The 20,180-nt window shown below is 49.5% G+C and overlaps 1 protein-coding gene across 10 annotated transcripts in view; it reads left to right on the plus strand.

Moving 5' to 3' along the window:
• LOC122215365 (serine/threonine-protein phosphatase 4 regulatory subunit 1-like) overlaps window positions 1-20,180 on the plus strand; it is an 82,875-nt gene that overhangs the window by 46,481 nt on the left and 16,214 nt on the right. For 8 of the 10 annotated variants that reach the window (XR_006200337.1, XM_042930565.1, XM_042930570.1 and 5 more), the window contains 5 exons: window positions 4,420-4,566; window positions 15,292-15,399; window positions 16,235-16,300; window positions 18,174-18,332; window positions 18,892-19,076. Coding sequence is in view for 9 of the 10 variants with exons in the window: in XM_042930565.1 (XP_042786499.1) it covers window positions 4,420-4,566; window positions 15,292-15,399; window positions 16,235-16,300; window positions 18,174-18,332; window positions 18,892-19,076 (665 nt within the window). In the remaining variant the exon portion in view is untranslated. The remainder of the gene's footprint in view (window positions 1-4,419; window positions 4,567-15,291; window positions 15,400-16,234; window positions 16,301-18,173; window positions 18,333-18,891; window positions 19,077-20,180) is intronic. The other 2 variants (XM_042930566.1, XM_042930573.1) reach the window with 2 other exon arrangements.

The following is a 20,180-nucleotide window of genomic DNA, read 5'->3' on the forward strand; positions in this document are numbered from 1 at the left end:
CTCTGCCCAGGCTGGTAGCCTTGCTCCTTCCAGAGGCCCCTCTTCTCCTCCTCCTGTCTAGCTCTGCCTCACTGTGACTGAGGCCAGCCCTTTCAGAAATCCCCCCTCCCACCCTGTGGGAGTGCCTCACGGTCCCCAGGGGGTAGTAAGATCTGAATTAGGCCAAGATCCAGATTCTTTTGCATATGAGAAGGGGGTGTGTGTCCCTCCCCGGTCCCGGTTCGGGAGTGTCTGCAGCTCAACCCAGGCCTTGTCCGTCATCGTCATGTCATCATCATCGGGTACTCTTTCTGGCCTTTGCACTTGCAGTGGGAGGTGTGAAATCACAGAATCATGCCGGGTGTCCGTATCCTTACTGTGGTCGCTGGTACTGTGAACAGCTTCTGTTTCTTGATCTCCCACCATGTGATGCGCCATGCTCCAGGATTAGCGAGGATTATCTTGTTTACCCTTCCTAACCACCCTGCAAAGTAGGGGCTCATTAGTTCCTCTTTGTTTTAGAGGTGAGGGAGCTGAGGTGCAGAGAAACGTGGTTGTGTGTGCTGGGGCGCGGCTGAGCTGGAGAAGGACCCCGGGATGCGGGGCTTGGTTTCCTGAGGCTCATCTGGTAGGTGTTTGGGGATTGCCCGGGCTCTTCTGGATCCTGGAACTAGTATTTTCTCCGCCATTTCAGGCTCTGAGCACTGACTGTAGGAACCGCGTCTTCATGCGATACATCTCTGAGACGGAGCCCAGGGCCTGGGACCCGGTAGAGTTGGAGTGGAGGGCTGTAGAACTGAATGAGCCGACGCCATTCGCTAGTGTAGCCACATTTCTTCAGCTGTCCTGAGCTACTTGGCTTCTGTCTCCGGGGGAATGGGCGTCCCGACCCCTCTTCACATTTGATGGCTTCATTTCCCTCTTTGTTCCCGCTTCTTGTCTCCTAGCTGCCTTACTTTTCCAGTCTCCCGCACTGGCTTTTCTGTTTTGAGTATCATCATGCCTACATCTCCTTCAGCCTCCTGTTCCCTGGCCTTGACCCTGAGCGGACCACTGCCGAGCTTCTTGAAAGAGGAGCGTCCGTAGCCTCTTCCCTGCAAGGGCTCCCAGCCAGGCGGCAACCCAACCCACTGCAGCCGATGGAGACGTGTCCTGCTGGGGACTCAGCTGTCTTACTGTGAAATCCAGTGTTTCTGTTTCTTGAAAAATAGTTTTGATCTTTAAAATACCGTGGAATATTTTAATGACACGAGAGGACTGTGTAATAAATAGCCATATACCTACACACTCACTCAACGAATGTTAGCCTTTCGTAGTTTTGCCTTAGACCTATGTAATTTCTTTCTTTATAGGTTACAGATACGGTTAAAACTGTGCTGTGCCCCTTCTCATGCCATTCCTCTCCCTCTCTCCCCTTTTGTAGGAAACTACCACCCTGAGCCTGGGGTGTCCCTTCCCATCCAGAGTTTTAGACTCCCACCGGTCATGCAGGTGGCCCCGAGTAAGAGAGTGCCTTGTTTCAGGTGCTCTAGAACCTTAAATCAATGGCATCAGACCGTACTTTGCCTTCTGCCCCTTGCTTTCATTCCTCCGTTTTAAGATCTAGCCACACTGATCCAGAGAGCTCTTGGTCATTCATCTTAACTATTTGAAACTATTGCATTCATACTTTTTCCACAATTTATTTATCTTTTGAGTGACTTCTTTTTTGCCTTTACGTGATCTTTTTGTGCCCTTTGTCACCATTAACTACTTTTGGGTTTTTGAAGAACCTTTCTTGGATGTCCCCTGGCCACTTAACGTTGCTCTCCCCCATGATGGGGCACAGGGCCGACCAGGCCACGTTCTCCGTTCCTCCCGGAGCTCGTCGTCAAGCAGATGTGCACCAGGGTCACCTTACTGCCTATGTCTCTGTCTTGGTGACTAGCCATATGATTTCAGTGACAGTGAAGCGGCATTCATTTGGGGGCCACTGGGCCCCTCACACCGTTCTGAGCCCTTGGTCGTGCCCCCCGTGGCTGCCCTGGGAGGCGGGTGAGGCCATCGTGCCCTTCTGTGGACGAGCAGCCGAGGCTCCAGGAGGCTCAGCCCCTTGCCCGAGGGGGCCCAGCTACTGATTGTGGGATGCAGATGAGGCGCAGCCTTGAAACCACTGCGGTGTCTCCTATGGGCGACCCAAGTGTCCCCCCAACCCCTTGCCTTGCTGCCGGTCTGGTCCTCCCCAGGCCCTGGCCCTGGCCCTGGCCCGCCCTCCACGGTATCGTTTTCTTGGTGTCGGATTCCCTGGGTGATCCCCTCTGCCTCTGCGGGCACGTGGCTGCCTCTCACCCAGGCCTCCAGAGCCAGCGCGTCCCCACAGCGCCCTGATGGTTCTCCCGGGGCATCTGTTGCGTCGCGTCGGGCCCTCAGACTCCAGCACCCACTCTTGTTCTGTTTACCTTCGGTCTTGCCCCTCTTTCCATGTCTTCCATGGTGATCGGCGGTAGCCCGAGGCATAGCTGATTTCCAGGATCATCTGCAGTGACCAGCTGAGCTCTCTTCGGCAGCGTCTCTCAAACCTCCCCTCTCCTCTCTGTGCTCCACCCCCCGAAACCACGCCTCGCCCAAAGCCAGAGCAGCTGTGCCCCGGGACCCCTCGCCCGCCCTTGCAGCTTTCAGGGCCGCTTGAGGCTTCTCACGGGTCACCCTCCCCGAAGCCGTGTCTGGTCTTGTCACTCCTCTGCTTTCCCACGCGTGGGGCTCCCAGTGTCCGGGAGTCATCGCCAGAGGCCCCAGCCCTGCCCGACCCCAGCCGGCCCTTCAGCCTCCCTCCCCTGGGCCGCCCGTGTCCCTGTCTCGTGTCTCGGCTCATGTGCTGTGCTGTCCTGTCCCCATCCCTTGCTTGCTCTAGCAGTGCCCGGGAGCGGCCGAAACAGCGCCACAAGCCAGGGGGCTTAAAACGGCGCACGTTTATTCTGTCACAGATGCGGAGGCTGGAAGTCCCAGACCCAGGTGTCGTCAGGGTCACGCTCGCTCTCCAGGCTCCAGGGGAGAATCTGTTCGTTGCCTCTTCCGGCTCCCAGAGGTGCCGACTCCCTTGGCTGCTGGCCGCATCCCCAGCCTCTGCCTGTGTCTGCATGTGCTGCCCCCTCCTCAGTCCGTCCTCCCCCCTCGCCTCTCTCTTGTGAGGAGACTTGTGATTTCACTTAGGGTCATCCTGGCAATCTTGGATGGCCTTCCGGTCCTTACCGTGACCCCCAATCCCATCTGCGGAGACCCTGTTTTCCAAAGGAGGTCGCGTTCAAAGGCTCCAGAGATCGGATGCACACATAGCTTCGCCCACCGCCCCCGGCGTCTAACCTTGGCTTCTCACCGCCTTTGACGTTCTCCTCCGCGTCCGCCCAGGCCCTGCCCTTCCTGCCTGCTGCGCCTCAGCTGCCACCTGGGACTGGGGCCGGCCCTCCTGGTCTGCGCTGCTCTCCCGGTCTCTGCTCCAGGCATGCGCCAGAAGCTCAATAAGCGTTTGACACCTCAGTTATTGGGGGCTTTTGCTGCCTCTAGTCGGACACCAGCTCCTGTCACCTCAGCCTGGCAATATTGCCGGGGCATCATCTTTTCTCTCCCCGCCCCTCCCACGGGGACTGTGGCAGTAGCCGCCTTGCCGACCTTTCTGCCCTCGGTCTTTCATCGCCTCCAATTTACTTGGAACACCACTGCCGGAATGATCTTTCCAGAAGACTGTTTTCATCTTGTCACTTGCTGGGAGGCTTCCGCGTCAGAGTGCCTGCGTGGCGTCTTTTGTAACTGTCGTCTGCCAAGCTGCCACTCTGTCTTCACACCCTCGGCCCCGCTCCTCTTTTCCTGCCTCAGCCTCACCGTGCTGGGCTGCGTCTGCCGTTACCTGGGCTGTAAATTGGAATTTCCTGCGCTTTCATTTCCCCAAGCGTGTTCTCTGGGCAGCTTCCCGGGATCCCCCCGAGTTGCAGTGTTCGCTCGCCCCCCCCACACTCTGAAGAACAAAGAGCTCGTCGGCCTGGCTCCTCTCTGGTCTGGACTGAGGCGTCCTCTGGGTCCTGTCTTGCAGGGTCTTCTCTGGGCCCCTGCCCCCCGGCCCCCTATGTGTGCGTAGGCGAGTGTCCGTGTAGAAAGCTGGGGTACAGGTCGTGAGGGAAAAGGGGGGGCATGTCACAGACCGATGGGGGACATGCCTTGAGAGGGGTTCTGGGGAAAGGGATGTTTGGCCTGAGAGGAGAGGAACGGAGGGAACCAGCCCGGCAGGGGGAGCGGCGTATTCTGGGGAGGGCCTCCGGGAAGAAGCACGGGTGGAGGGCGGGAGGCCTTGTGTGGCCCATGCATGCGGCAGGGGACAGGGCCAGCTTGGCACCCTGCGTCGGGAGTTTGGGTCCCGAGAGCACCTCCGCTCGTTCCGTGTTTCACCTTTGGCCTTTTGTCCTCTTCTAGGTTAGAAAGTCAAGTCAGGAAGTGCTCTTGATTCTTCTGGAACAAGATCTAATTTCCCAGCACGACATTGAAAACAAAGTGTGTCCGATCCTGCTGGCACTCTCTGCCCCAGACAGCGACGACGAATATAAAGCAGAAGCCGTGAACGTGAGTCTGTCTAGGGAACGACAGCCCCACACCCTGGTGGACGGTCCCGAGCTCGGAGTGAGCCCGACTGGCAGTATGACAGGTGTTTGGTGTTGGCCAGCACTTGCCCGAACGTGGCGCCGGGCGATTCGGCCTTGGCCGGAGAAGGTCCACAGTTCGGACGCGTGCGCGTTTCGAAAGCAATCATCCTCGGGTCGACGGTTGTTTCAAGACAGCAGAGCTGTCGAAATCAAAGTTTAGGCAGAGTTGAGGCAAGATACAGACTTCTGCCGGGCGAGATGCAGAGATTTATAGGTCGGTCAGTCCTTGAACCCACTGGGATCATGGGCCTTGTTTCCCAAAGTAAGGGGCCCAGTGTAGTACGGGAGATGCTTTTGGGTAGTCCTTGGGCGATCAGGAAAGATCCAGTCGGCCTGTGTGTCTGTTGATAGGTGAGGACAGGCCGGACGTAGGTGTGTCAGTGGGTATGAGAGTCCACTCTGGAGAGTGCAGCAGTCTGAGACATGCCCCACTCAAGAATCGGTGCTCACACCAGTGAAAGGTGTATAGTGAGAGGACTAGGGCAAATACTCCATTTTCTTCTTTGAATTCTAGGGGCGCCTGGGTGGCTCAGCGGGCTAAGCGTCAGACTCTTGATTCCAGCTTGGGTCATATCCCACGGCTCGTGAGTTCGAGCCCCGTGTCGGGCTCTGGGCTGACAGTGCGGAGCCTGCTTGGGACTCTCCGTTGCCCACTCTCTCTGTTCCTTCCCCACTCACGCGCGCTTCCTCTTTCTCTCTCAAAAATAAATAAATAAACTTAAAAAAATAGTTAATTTCGTGGCATCCCTGGGTTTGTATGATTCTGTACCCATTGTGAAGTGACTGTATAGTCGTGGGCTTTCTCCTGGCTTCTGGAACCTTCACTCACGAAGTAGCTGCTAATGAGCCAGTACCAGCTTTCACGTATCGCCTTACACAGACTCCCGGGCTTAGACGAAGACTCTCGAAGACTCTCGTGCCTTCTCCTCTGTGGCCCGAGGGAAGCGTACCCGCGGCCATCTTGTTTTGTGTGGCTGCTCCCCTGTCCACTGACCCAAGCAGACGGCGCTGCACGGCACGCCCCCTCCCCCGCCCCGTGTTTCTCTTACAAGAGTAAATACCCCAGAATTATCCTAGCAGTTTAGAAAAACCACACGTAAGGATTTAAAAAATCCTGGGCCTTATTTCTGAATACAATAAGATCCAGGAGACGGCTGTTTTCTTGGCTGAAGAAGAATGAGGTGAGAGAAAAGGATTCTTTCTCGAAGTGAGGAAACAAGCAGCACGGAGCTAGAAAATTCTATTGTAGCATGAGAGCGTTTGGTAATTCTTCTTCATTTATGTAGAAGTTTTCCTCAACTGTGAGTTACAGGGCTGGCTTTTTAAACTAATTTACGTTTTTGCATATTCCATATGTTTGTAAGATGAATCAGGCTGAAGAATAATTGATTATTAAAATTCAAATTCTCCAGGGTTCTTTTATAAATTTCAAGTTTCCCTATAAGAAATTAAATTTATTTTGCAAAATGAACTCGGATAATAGCATTTAGTTGGACTATTTGGCAGTTGAGCAGTGAACTTTGCCAGCTAGATCTTTTTTGTTGGGAAGTTGGTTAGGCAAGTACCCAAGGTTACGACCGACAACCAAGTATCTTATCCCTCCAGCCTGATAATACCGTGAAAAATAATGCTGGAGGCATTTTTGCATGATTTTTATTTGGTTTTGTTTCAACCACTACATTCTTGCCAGCGATATTCTTTTTCCCCTCCTCCTCTTCCTCCTCCTCCTTTTTTCTTCTGGCGAAAATATTTGGAAAATACAACAAGCCTTCAAAAAGCTATCTCCACAAATCACTTACAGAACAAATTAGTTTACATAAATTGTGTTTTTCATTCTAAGTGAGTGACTGATATCATTACTTGAATGTGAAAGCTTCCAGACGTGGCTGCAAAGAACGTTTAGTCTTGAACCCTTTGCAGGCCAGGATGCACCCACGTTTCAGGGTATTTCTGGAGGAGCCCCCCTTCCCTTCCCATGGAGCCCTGTTGGAAGCAGGATTCAGGCTGTCTTGTCCAACCCATGCATGCTTTGGTCAGATTCAGAAGCTGTTCTGTGTCCCTTTCCTGGAGCCCGGAGGCCAAGAGGGGGTCGTTCCTGGAGAGGACCCACCCCTCGGACACGCTGTGTCAAGGTGCACAGAGGGCACCGTTCTCTTTAGCTCAGAAGTGACAGGATGGGCAGAGAGCAGATTTCCTTCCCCAAGGAGAAGCCCACACGTGTGGTTTTCAGAGCTCCCCGAGGAGGGCAGGGCTCTCAGCTGGTCCGTGAGTGACCCCCGAACACTGTGAGCACCCACTTGTGCTTGTGAGGTGACAGGTGAGGAGAGCAGTCAGTTGTGCTGCTCCGACACCCTCGTGCTTTGGACTCTCTTTCCAGCCACGCGGCCGACCACACGGAAACACACACACACACACACACACACACACACACACACACACACGTGCGCGCGAGCTCCTAGAACAGTGCGGTTCTCCGCGTCTTGCCCAGAGGAACCCGGGTGCCTCTGGAGGCAAAATGTGCATCTGCACTTTTTTCCCTTCGCTCCCATTCGAGGCGACAGTCAGCTCATGCTGGTGCCGGCGACCCTGGTGCGCACTTGATTAGGGAAATCAGAGGTAGCCAACGAGACGTGGCCTGGGCATTTGTAAATTGAGTTATGCGATGGAAATTACAGGCTGGTTTCTTCCACCCTGCTCTCTCACGGGCACACGCATCCCGGTTCGTGAAATCTCTATCTGGCAGACGGCGCCCGTGACCCCCTCCTCCGTGCAGTCAGAAGGCTGGCTTCATCATCTGTCTTCTGTCATTTGGCAACTGCGCCGTGTGTTGATTTCTCCTTCAGAAGTGTGAGCTTCTGAACACAGGTGGCTTTCTCCCATCGGCACCCAGCACAGTGCCAGGCCCAGAGTCAGTACTAAATAAATGTTAGTTGTGGAATGAATGAATCGGTAGAGACCGGCAGCGCCACATTCTGTAATTATATCTAGACAGCATAAACAGGCCACCGGAGACCAATTAGAATTCCTCTTGCTCGCAGGAAGGCCATTAGCATTCTGAGATTATAACTAATTGTCAGAAGCCTATTTTTCTCTCTCAACACGTTTTCACATTCAGGCTTCCTCGCTTTTTGTCGTCATTCCTATTCTTAAGCTCATCTTTATTTGCGCATTTCCTTAAAAAGGAGGCTGTGGTGGTGTCTTCTAAAGAACAGTTGGCTCCGAGTAACTTTGTGAAGATGGTCATTCCACGCGACTCGTTCCCGGGGCCACCAGAATATCGCTTCCTGTCGCTCGGCGCGCTGGCCGGCTTTTAATGATTCTGGAAGTGTTTTCTGCGGGTCGTACTAAGGTCACGTGGGTGTGGCGGAGGAGAGGGGTGGCTGGAGATACTGGGCACTCTTCAGTTGCCCGTTGCCCTGGATACGGGAGCCCTGCGTGCTCAGTTATTGCGGCCACCACTCTGTGCAAGTCTGCCTCGAGCCGGGTCAGAGAGCCGTGTCCTCCGAGCTCGGCGCGCAAGCCTTTTCGTGTTGTGAGGATAACTTCCCCCCCTCCGCAGCCCTCCCCCCTGCCCCCCGCCCCCGCCGCCTTCCCGCCAGTCAGTGTTCTGCCCCCTCATGTCTGCTGTGTGCAGATTCCACGTAGACTAGCGGGTGAGCTGCTGACCCAGGCGGTGTGTGCCGTGAGGAAAGCAGGTTCAGAGTCAGGAAGCCCTTCCTCCCTCCCTCCTTTTGTCTTTTCCTTCCGACCCCCCACTTTTTTCTTTTTTGGGGGGGAGTGGGAGAGTTCTTTAAAAATTTGGGGGGGGTGGATAATTTCTCATTTTGTTTTGATTTTCAACTTGTAGAAAATTCTCAGGAATGAACTCTTGAACTCTTGCATACCCTCTATCCAGCTTCTCCAGGAGAATTTATTTGAGTCTCCCTCCTTATGCGTGCGTGTACACGCACACACACACACACACACACACACACACAGATACACATGTATGTATATGTATGTATTTATCAGAGCCATTTGGGAATGAGAGACATTGTGCCCCTTCAGTCCTAAATATTTCAGTGTGTATTTCCCAAAGACAAGGAAATACTCTCTTAAACAACCATAGCACATTGATCAAAATCAGGAAATCTAGCACTGGTACAATGCTGCTATCTCCTCCACAGTTCAAGTTCAGATGTTGTCATTCGTCCAGGATCTAGTCCTGGATCACTAGGTGCATGGAATTGTCCCATCTCTTCGGTCTCCTTTTATCTGGAGCAGGTCCCGAGCCTCTGAGTTTTGTAACGTTTCCATGTGAAGACACAGGCCAGTTCTTTGGTAGGATGTCTCCCAATCTGGGTTCGTCTGATGTTTCCTCATGATTGGATTCAGGCTCTGTTTGGCAAGAAACATGAAGTAACATGTTCTCATGTGTCCTGGCGGGAGGCCCAAGACTCCAGTTTGTTCTGAAGTTGGCCTTTGTGGACTCTGGTGATTGGGGAGATAGAGGCGGTGTCTGCCCAGCTTTTAGGGACTTCTTTCCCCTCTGGACGTACGAAGGGGAGTTACTTTGAGGCTTTGTAAGTGTGCTCGTCATCAAATTTCCACCTAGTAGTATACGTCCATTGACTGTTCGAGTCCATCTACCATGAAGAGTGCTCCCTTCTCTGTTATTTGCTTACGGTTTGCTGAGGATTTTCGCATCTATATTCAAGAGGACTATTGTAGGCAATTTTCTTTTCCTGTTATATTTTTTGTCAGGTTTTAGACTCTGGGTTATTTGGGCCTCAAGAAATGAGTTGGGAAGCCTTCCTTGCTCTTTTGTTTTCTGAAAGGTCTTATTCAAAATTGGTGGTTTTTTCCCTTTAAATATTTGCTAGAATTTAAATATTTGTTAGAATTTACCAGTAAAACCTCTGGTCCAAGGGTTTTCTTTGTGAGATGGCTTTTGATAGCAGATCCAATTCAGATAGGGGGTTATAATCAGATTTGTTATTTCATTTGTGTCATTGGGTAAGTTGTGTATTTTAGGGAATTCATTAATTTCATCTAAGTTGTTAAATTTATTGGGCTAAAGTTGTTTATACTATTTCTTTATCCCTTCTTTAATGCCTGTAAGATCTGTAGTATTTTCCCCTTTCATTATGACAGTGATAGTTTGTCTTTTCTTTCTTTCTTTCTTTCTTTCTTTCTTTCTTTCTTTCTTTCTTTCTTTCTTTCTTTCTTTCTTTCCCCTTCCTTCCTTCCTTCTTTCTTTCACGTTTATTTATTTATTTTGAAAGAGAGAGACAGAGAGAGAGTGAGTGGGGGAGGGACAGAGAGACGATGAGAGAGAATCCCAAGCAGGCTCTGCACTGGCAGTGTGGAGCCTGACTTGGGGCTCAAACTCACAAAGTGTGAGATCATGACCTGAATCAGACACTTAACCCACTGAGGCATCCAGCCGCACCTCCCCCCCCCCCCCCGCCCCTTTTTTCTTTCATGATCAGTCTTGCTAGGGCTTTATCAATTTTATTGATGTTTTCAAAGAACCTACTTTTGTCTTTGTTGATTTCTTTATTGCTTGTTTTCTTTTTCATTGGTTTCTACTATTATTTCCTTCCTTCTACTTACTTCAGTTTGCTTATATTTTTCTAGCTTATTAGGGAGGAAAAACTACTTTTAAGCCCATCTTTTCCCTTTTAAGCATGTAAAGCTTTTACGTTTATATCTTTGTGCTCTTTTGACCCCTTTATTAAGGAACGATGCTGCTTCTGATCGCAATCTGCGTCTTGTGGTCTACTTCGATGTTCGTAGAACTCCTCCAGGACTCTTACACTTACGGTTTGTCACAGTGTACTCGCGTGTGTCCTTTTACTCGCCTCATTAGGTGTCTTTACATTTAAAGTATTCCCGCTTTCGTGAGCATGGAGGTGGCCTTGCTTGTATACCTAGTCTGACCGTTTCTGCTCTTTAATGGGAGCACTCAGTCTGTTTATGTTTAATGTAATTATTGATTATATTGGGATTGAATTCTGCCATTTTGTTATTTTTTTCCATTTGTCTCGTCTGTTTTTGTTGCTCTGTTCATTCTTTCCTGCCTTCTTTTGGGCCAATTGAGTATTTTTGTAGTGCTATATTTTAATTCCTCTGTGAGTATTTTCAAAACCTATAACACCTTGCAATGAAGTCATTCCACACCCTCCTTCTCCTATTTCGTGTGCTGTTGTTTTCACACACATTGGGACATATACCTTCCTTATGAACCTGATAATACAGTATTACAATTTTTGATTTAAACAATCATATATTTTGAAGAAATTAAGAAAAGAAAAAAATAGCCTCACATTTTTACCAGTTTGGGTAGTCTTCCTTTCTTTCCTGGATCTAAAGTTCCATCTGGTATCATACCTTCAGCCTAAAGAACTTCAGTATTTTTTTTAGCTTGACTGAGGATGAAATCTCTCCATTTTTTATTTAAAAATATCTTTATTTTGCCTTCATTTTTTCTTTTTTCTTAGAGAGAGAGAGAGAGAGAGGACACACATGAGTGGGGGAGAGGGGTGGAGGGAGAGAGAGAGAATTTTAAGCAGGCTGTATGCTCAGCACGGAGTCCCATGTGGGGCTCGACCCCACAACCCTGGGATCATGACCTGAGCTAAAATCAAGAGTCGGATGCTCCACCAACTGAGGCACCGAGGCGCCCCGCCTTCATTTTTGACTGATGGTTTCACTAGATACAGACTTGTGGCTTTATAGGTTTGTTTTTGTTTTTTCTGGCATTGCTTTAAAGATCTCACCCTGTAGTCTTCTGGAGAAGCGAGCTGTCATTCATACGGTCCTGTATTTATAGTAACCTTTCTTCCTCTGGCTGCTCTTAAAATTTTTCTCTTTATCTTTGCAGAGTGAATGCTTATGCTGATTTGTGTTTATTGAACTGTTTGGATTTGTGTGTTGGTGCACTGCACCTGACTCGGGAAATTTTGGCTGGTGTTCCTTCGAGTGCTTTTCTTCTGTGTATCATTCTTGTTTTCTCCTTTCGTCCTGGGACTTAGATCACACAGAGTCGGGGTGCTTCACACTGCCCCACATGTCTTTGAGGTTCTGTTTGGTTTTTTAGTCATTTTCTCTCTGATGTTCAGATTTGATCATTTTTATTGATCTGTCTTTAAGTTCAGTGACTCTTTTTGTCATCTTTAATCTGCTGTTTGGCCTACCCATTAGGTTTTTAATTTCAGTTGCTGTATTTTTCAGCTCTAGTGTTTCTGCTCTGACCTTTTTTATAGTTTCTGTAATCTCTGTGATACAGAGATTCTTTATGTGTCCTTTTTTTAAATTTTTTTTTTTTCAACGTTTTTTTTATTTATTTTTGGGACAGAGAGAGACAGAGCATGAACGGGAGAGGGGCAGAGAGAGAGGGAGACACAGAATCGGAAACAGGCTCCAGGCTCCGAGCCATCAGCCCAGAGCCTGACGCGGGGCTCGAACTCACGGACCGCGAGATCGTGACCTGGCTGAAGTCGGACGCTTAACCGACTGCGCCACCCAGGCGCCCCTATGTGTCCTTTTTTTAAAAAAACTTTTTAATGTTTATTTTTGAGAGAGAGAGAGAGAGAGAACATGAGTGGGGAGGGGCAGCGAGAGAGGGGACACAGAATCTGAAGCAGGCTCCAGGTTCTGAGCTGTCGGCACAGAGCCCGACACGAGGCTTGAACCCATGAACTGCAAGATCATGACCTGAGCTGAAGTCTGATACTTAACCGAAGGAGCCACCAAGGCACCCCAATGTGTCCTTCGTAATGCTTACATTTTCCTCTTAATCCTTGAATATATTTATAAGAGCTTTTTAAAAGTCCTTGTCTGATAGTTGTGACATGGGATCTCACCTTGGTGTCGATTTCTGTTGACCACTTTTTTTTCTTTATTATGGATCACCTTTTCCTGTCAACACATAGGTAGTTTTTTCTTTTTTAAATTTTTAATGTTTATTTATTTTTAAGAGAGAGAGAGAGAATGAGAATGAGTGGGGGAAGGGCAGAGAGAGAGGAATACAGAATCTGAAACAGGCTTCAGTCTCTGAGCTGTCAGCACAGAGCCCAACTCAGGGCTCGAACTCACCAACCGTGAGATCATGACGTGGGACGCTTAACCGACTGAGCCACCCAGGCGCCCCCATAGGTAGTTATTTTTAATTGAACACCAGACATTATAAATGATACACTGTTGAGAGTCTGGATTCTGTTTTATTTCTCTGACGTGATTTTTTTTTTTTCCTTTTTTGGTCATAAGATGGCTATTTTGTTTTATAAGGTGCTCTAAAAGTGATTTTTCATGTAGCGGGCATTTGTTTTGTCTGATCTCCACCTCCCTGCTCTCTCCTTTGTGATGTGTAGCTGCTGAAACCTCTGGTCACTACTCGTTTGCTGGGTCTCCCAGGATCTCCCCCATGCACGTATAATTTAGCAGTCCATCACAGATTTTAGCAAATTGAATCAAGCACGCACTTTGGAGCTGCCCTGCAAATCTTTCCTATTGCAGCTGGTCTTTTAACGATAACGTCCCCTCTAGTTTCCGCCTTTGGTTGCTCTCCAGTGCTCTCAAATGGTTGTTTTTAATTTTTTTTCTTCAAGATTCTGTAGTTGCCATGTGCAGGAGGGTAAGTCAGATCAAGCTGACTGTGTTATTACCAGAAGGCTTGGTTCTTTTCTATAGTTTCCATTTCTTTGATGAGATTTCCTCTCTGTTCATTCATTAGGACTCTATTTCCTTTTAGCCTTTGAGCTGCTTCAGAGGCTTTTTAATGTCTGGTAATGCTAACATCTGGCTCTTCTGTGGGTTTGTTTCTGCTGACTATTTTTCTTGACTGTGGGCCACATTTTCCTATTTCCTGTCATGTGTATGAATTTTTTTCCAGATCTGTGTTTTTGTTTTTATTTTTTTGCAACATTAAGTTTTTAATTTTAATTCCAATATAGTTAACCTCTAGTGTTATGTTACCTTCAGGGGTACATTCTAGTGATTGAGCAATTCTATACATCACCCCGTGTTCCGTGTTCCTCGTTCCTCGTGGTAAGTGTACTGTGAGCTTTTTATTGTCTGTTGTTAGCAACCGATGAAACATTGTAGACACTCTGGATTCTGTTATTTTCTTCTGAAGAGTGTTGCCTTTGTTCTAGCAAATAGTTCAGATTCTCTTCCCTCTGCGGTAGTCAGCAGCCGAGACTATTCAGTTCCTTCTGCCTTTGAGCAATTGCTTTTCCCTGTGAACCTCCCCATCTCCTCTGGGTATGCACGGTTTTGAGTTCAGCCAAGAATTAAAGGAGTATTTAATCACAGACCTGGGGGAGCGGGGCTTGCCCTTTTTGTCCTTTCTCCTTTCCTTCCTTCCTTCCTTCCTTCCTTCCTTCCTTCCTTCCTTCCTTCCTTCCTAGGATTTCTGCCCTCATTTTTCAGCTGCTCTGGCAACCTCCCTCTCTGTTCTCGGACTTTTCAAGCCAGGAATGCTGTACTTTTTGCTTGAGGTCCAGTTACACTGTGTAGCAATGCAGAACGGGGCGGGTCAGGCCTGGGCAGAAAAGCAAGGTGCATTTTTATGGAGCATGGCTCCTTCTCTCAAGGATCTGCTCTCCTGTAGTTTCTACTAGCCCTTGATCTTTTCCCAGTGGCAGCCAGTCATTTTCGGTTCACTTTAATTGCGGTACAGGTAACATACAGTGTAATGTGAGTTTCGGGTGTACAATACAGTGATCCAGCACTTGCATACATCACTCCGTGCTCATCGTGGTAAATGTCCTCTTCATCCTCATCACCGATTTCACCTATCCCCCCTCCCACCTCGCCTCTGGTGACCACCGGTGCCCTGTGCAGTTAAGAGTCTGTTTCTTGGTTTGCCTCCCTCCCTCTCTCTGTCTCTCTCTCTCTCTTTTTTTTTTTTTTTTTTGCCTTTGTTCATTTGTTTTATTTCTTAAATTCCACATAGGAGTGAAATCATATGGTAATTTTCTTTCTCCGATTGGTTTATTTCATTTACCATTATACTCTCTAGCTCCATCCATGCTGTTGCCAATGGCGAGATTTCATTCTTTTTTATGGCTGAGTAATAGTCCATTGTGTGTGTGCTGCCTTCCATAATTTGGCAGTTGTGAATAACGCTGCCATAAACATAGTGTTTATAGTGTTTGAATGAGTGTTTTTGTATTTTGGGGGTAAATACCCAGTAGTGTCAATACTGGATCGCCAACAACTGTTTTTCTACTCTGACCAGCTGTTATGTATTTCCTGCCTCAGCACTGCTGGGGTTGGGTCACATTAATTAATCTCTCCGAGTGTTAGTTTCTCTATCTGCAGAAATGACGATAAATGATGCCCAGGTCATAGGGTTTGGGGAAAGGAAAGTGAGTTAACACACACAAGTTGTTCATTTATGTTTCGGACACATGCTAGGTACCTGGCAAATGGCAATGCTTGAGCTTCAGACAGACTCTTATCTGAGGAAACCTTGAGGAATATTTGGCCTTCTACCGATCACATTACTAGACAGAACTCAAAAGAAAGTGTTCTCCACGTTTACTTCCTGGGTATCTGGGCCGTGTTTTGAATATCAGCTTCTGGAATTTACTGGGAGGTGTGTGCAGTATGTGGGCTGTGGTGTGTCAAGTGACTCTGCTTTTTCTCTTGCTTCTAGATCATCTGCAAACTGGCTTCGGTGCTGAACAAGAGCACAGTTGAACGCCTGCTGCTCCCTCGATTCTGTGAACTGTGTGGGGACGGGAAGCTCTTTCAAGTTCGGAAGGTTGGGACACGGAGTTTCGAAACTCAAAAAATTCCAACAGTTGGAGAATTCAAAATCGATTCCTTGGCAGTTTCTTGGCTGCTTTAGTAGACGCAGGCTGGAAGAAAAATGTGGCCACTGGGAACCACGTGAGGGGAGCCTGTGCACAGCGTTGCCCATGTCGGCTGCAGCTAGGGGTGTGCGCAGGGACCTGGAGACGGGGTCCTGCGTGAGGCAGCCCCCTACTCTTAGTCGCAGGAACACGGGCAACGGGACCTCACTGACTTGCAGTTAGGTGCTGTGCCCTAACGTGCACAGTCCTTCAGGAGCTGCGCCCCTTTGTTCCAGAACCCTCTTAACCTTTGCCGTACCTTCCAACTCCAACCCCTGCCCTCCCCCTTCCCTTTCGGTGGCTTGTTCACTTGGTTACCAGATTCTTCCTCTCCGAGGCCACTGCCACGCCTCCCCAGACAGCCTCCTCCTCCTCCTCCTTGCTGCGTCACTGGCCACCTTCCCTCTGGTCTCTCCTTGTGACGCATCGGCAAGAAGAGAGGTCTCATCGATCACGCAGAGAATATTCGGGGTCTCTTTTGCTTTATTGCTCACCAAATGCATTATGTATTGAGATCAGTTGGGAGCCAGAAAGTCCTAGGATTTGGTACTCTGTTTTAAGTCTTCTGTTTCCAACGCACCAGAGGCACTGGGCTGTGCCGTGTGGGCGGCCGGCTCAGTAAATGCTTGTTAGGTGCCTGACTAGAGGAGTCATTGCCCTCGAGGCTTCTGCTTGTTAGTTGTCATGATTTGGAAAGACAAAAAGAAAGCTGAGGATAACGGGTATGCCTTTTGCCTTTTTAAGGTGTGTGCTACAAATTTTGGTGATATTTGTCATGCCGTTGGACAAGAAGCCACTGAGAAATTTCTGGTATGTGAAGTTTTGCCAGTTGTAATCGCTGATGCACTTCTTAGGGCACTTTTAAAATCAAGTGTGAAGTTTTGTACTTATGAATCTGTTACTTCGGAATGACAGCTCAATTTTGCATTCATCCGTTCCAAATTTCTTGACTTCTGAAGCCTTTTCCCATAAGTGTTAGGCAGCTGGCCCATGGAACAGAGTGGAAGCAACCCCAGCCCACTTTACTGTGGCCTTTTGCTGTCACCTCCTCACTGATCACTACCTCCCCTCCCCCCCCCCAGTCTCTTCTTACTGTCTAAGCCACTCTGTCCCTTCTCCTCTGCTCTTTCTAGAATACCTAGACCCTACCCCCTCACTCCTGGGCTCCCAGACCAGTGGGAGTTTTCTAGGTCACAGGTTAAAATTCAGACCTTTCTTGGCCTTTGGGGGCCCTTCATAAGTACCTTTCCTGCCTCATCTCTTGCCACCTCCCCTAGTCTGGGTGGGTCTCACCTTTGGCCTTGTGTCCTACTCATGGGGGGCGGGGGGTGGGTAAAGCCCAGGGGTCTGCATTTCCCGTCAGTCCCCTCGAGATCCTGATGTACGGCAGGACAGAGAACCACTTCCCTAGCCAGCAGGTGGCCTTTCGGCTCCCGTGGCGCTTCCTGCCTTTCCCCCTGCCACACCTCTGCTCCTCACCGTCCCTCTCTTTCCAGTGTCTTCCCCACCTGGTGGGACCCAACTCGCGCTTCAAACCCGGCTCGAATGTGCACCCGCCTCTGCAAAGTCCTCTCCTTGTCGAGGCTCACCTACCCACTGTGCCAGAGAGAATGAATCCCTCCCTTTTCAGCACCCCCGTAACATTTTGCTCAGAGTACGTGCATGTCTCATCACACCTCATTATGGTTCCGCTGATGTGGGGTCTTCACCCTCTCCTGTTCTTCTCTGTTTCCCTGGTGCCTACGCAGAACTATGCTAAATAGGGGCTGGCCGCTTTTATTTGACAGGATGCCCAGCCTGCGTTTTTATTTGACTTTTACTGGACGGGATTTTTACCGGACAGGATGTGTCACCTGTATGGTTAGAATGCAAGCTCAAAAAGTATACTCTCTAAGTTTGATTTTTAAATTCAAGTTCAGAAGCTCGTTTTGTTTTATTTCAAGTGGGCACCAGATCACCATTCTTCTTCTGACCCCCCAAATAATTCTTCGTGGGCCGTCGCTCTGAATCGACAGTCTTCTGTATAATGAGTCTGAATGAAGGACAGCAGTGCCCGACATGCTAACCTTTCTGTCGGTGGATATTTCCACAGTCGGGTATTCACGTTTGTGGAGCATTTTGGCTGGTTATTTTACGTTGGGATGTCAAAAACAAAGCCTCGTTTTTGAAGGATACATTTTAAAAGAGGATGTGGTCATGACCCTCCTACAGATAGCAAGTGAAGAAAGAGGTCAAAGATTTTATTGAAGTCCTTTACTCGTGAGGGAACCGGTAAGGTCCAACACCTGGCTTACTGGGGAACTCGAAGGGCCACGCGTTCATGGTCAGACCAAGGGATACCGACGCGAACTTGCATGCGGATTCAGAACTGCTCAGCGCCCAGGGTGATCATCGAGCACATTCCACCGGACACGTTTGCATTTCTGTGGATAGGAATTATTTTGCATTACTGTCAGTTTTTAACAATTTACCTTCTATCACTTCCATCTCTAAAGGAAATGTTTCCTCATGTCCTTCCATAGTTTCTTTCCTTTTCAAATGATTCCTTTTAGACTAGGATGTATCTCCCTCTTCTTTGTCGTTAATTTATGGATATGGCGTAATGAAAAAAGGCACCAAAAAAGCTTTCTGCCCTTCTCAGGGTGATCAGGTTTGAGTAGCACGGTTTTGTTTGCTTTGGTAGATCCCAAAGTTTTTGGAGCTCTGCTCAGATAATGTGTGGGGGATGCGAAAAGCCTGTGCGGAGTGCTTCATGGCTGTGTCCTACAGCGCGTCCCCGGAGGTCCGCAGAGCGCAGCTGTCACCCCTCTTCATCAGACTCATCAGCGACCCCTGCCGATGGGTAAGTGCGGGCCGCTGGGCAGCGCTGGCCGCCAGCCACCGCGGGCCGACTGGCCTCGTCTCGGCCCCTGGACTTGTGTCTCTTCGGCTACTGATTGGCGTATTTAGACCTTGCGAGGGTGAGGGCGCTTAAAGTCGCAGAAGCTCTGGTGCGTGGTCAGCAGGCGGCACACACCCTGATGCCTGTCGTGAACGAGTATCAGAGAAACGAGAAACGAGAAGGAAAACACTCTGACCGAAGAGTTAACCTTTTCCGTTCCTCTCACAAACATGCCCGTTGTGGTCCATACAGTCTGGTCAGGCACTTTGTGAAGTGTGCAGTCACTCGATGTGGGATTGCAATTCTGGGAGAATAGAAACCACAGGATGGGACTGAGTTTTCCCTTATTTTCCGTTGAAAAATGGTCTGTTTGGAATTTGGAGAAAAGCCTTAGAAAACCTGCCTCGCTAGACCCGATTCGGCGGACAGTGACGAGTCTGGTGGTCAGCCAGCTGCCCGGCCTGGGGCCTGACTCGTGTGGCCGACGCCACATCTGCTGCTCTGTTCTCTCCGTTCGCAGGTGCGCCAGGCGGCCTTCCAGTCCCTGGGCCCCTTCATTTCCACCTTCGCGAACCCCCCCAGGGCTGGCCTTTATATTGGAGAAGACGGCCCCCTCAGCATCCGACCACCGGCTCGGGGCCTGGACTCTGACTTCACCCCGGGGTCGCCCGGCACAGGCAGTTGTGGAAGCACGTCCTCGGCCTGGTGAGCTCCGAGCGGGATGATTACCAGGGCCCGCGCTTCACCTCAAGCGTCCACCTAAAATTTTAGCAATTATCTTGTCTGGAGCTTTAGTAACAGTGACCTCCTGGGCAAGATGGAATATTAGAGCTTTAATTATGTAAAGAAGCAAAAAGTAATTGCAATAATGATTTTGAAGCATGACTACTGGGTTATAAATAATGAAGCTACTGTGTCTCCTAAATTTAGATAAAATATTCATTGAGAGTAGTGATTAAATAACCTGTAAAGAAAATTTTCTCTTACTTTTTGATTAATGAAGTTCTTTGGGTGACTTACGCAAGCGAAGATGTGAAATCCCTCAAATGTACGCTTATGCCGTGGGATGACGTTACGGGCGCGTAAACGTGGGATATCGCGTGCACGTAAAGGGGCCATTCCTGACCCACCGTTGGCGGACGCTGTGCTGCTTCTCTAGTCAGTTCTAGCGATCGATCTCGGAGTTTTTTCATCTTTTGTCTGAGGATCACGGGTACAACGCTAACCAGACCGCTCGAGGTCGTTTGCAAGCGTCTCTCCCTTGTCAACATCACACCAGAGCACGGGAGTAGTGATTTACACGTCACACTTGATCTTAGCCAAAAGGCCGAGAAGCGATAGTGATTTACACGTCAGATAGCACACCTCCTTTTTGAGACCGGTGCGTCCTTCCCCCCCCATCGTTGTCCCTCCACATTCACTGAGCTCCTGCCGAATGTTAGGCCCGAGTGCACACGTCCCTCAAGCCTCTCCAAGTGGTGAGCAAATAGCGCTCACCAGTGTCGCTCAGTACCTTTTGTTTTCCGGTGCCTGCCCCCCGGTGGGGTACTAATGAGCGGTAGGCACACGCAGTCTGGCTTTGGGCGTGTGGCGGCAGAAGCCAGGGTGACTCCCCACTTGCATATAATGGAGGGATTGGCTGAACTTTTGCCTGGCATTTTCACTGCACGCGATACGCCCAGTGGGGCAGAGGGGGCTGGGTAGACCTCTCATGCTCTCGTGAGGCTATGATCTGCTCGCCCCCGGGAGGCCCGGGAGGGTCGGGTGGCCAGGGAAAGAGGAGGACCGGGCCTGGGAGGATGTGGATTT

This window comes from Panthera leo, chromosome A3 (assembly GCF_018350215.1).
Source record: "Panthera leo isolate Ple1 chromosome A3, P.leo_Ple1_pat1.1, whole genome shotgun sequence".
NCBI classification, from domain to species: domain Eukaryota; kingdom Metazoa; phylum Chordata; class Mammalia; order Carnivora; family Felidae; genus Panthera; species Panthera leo.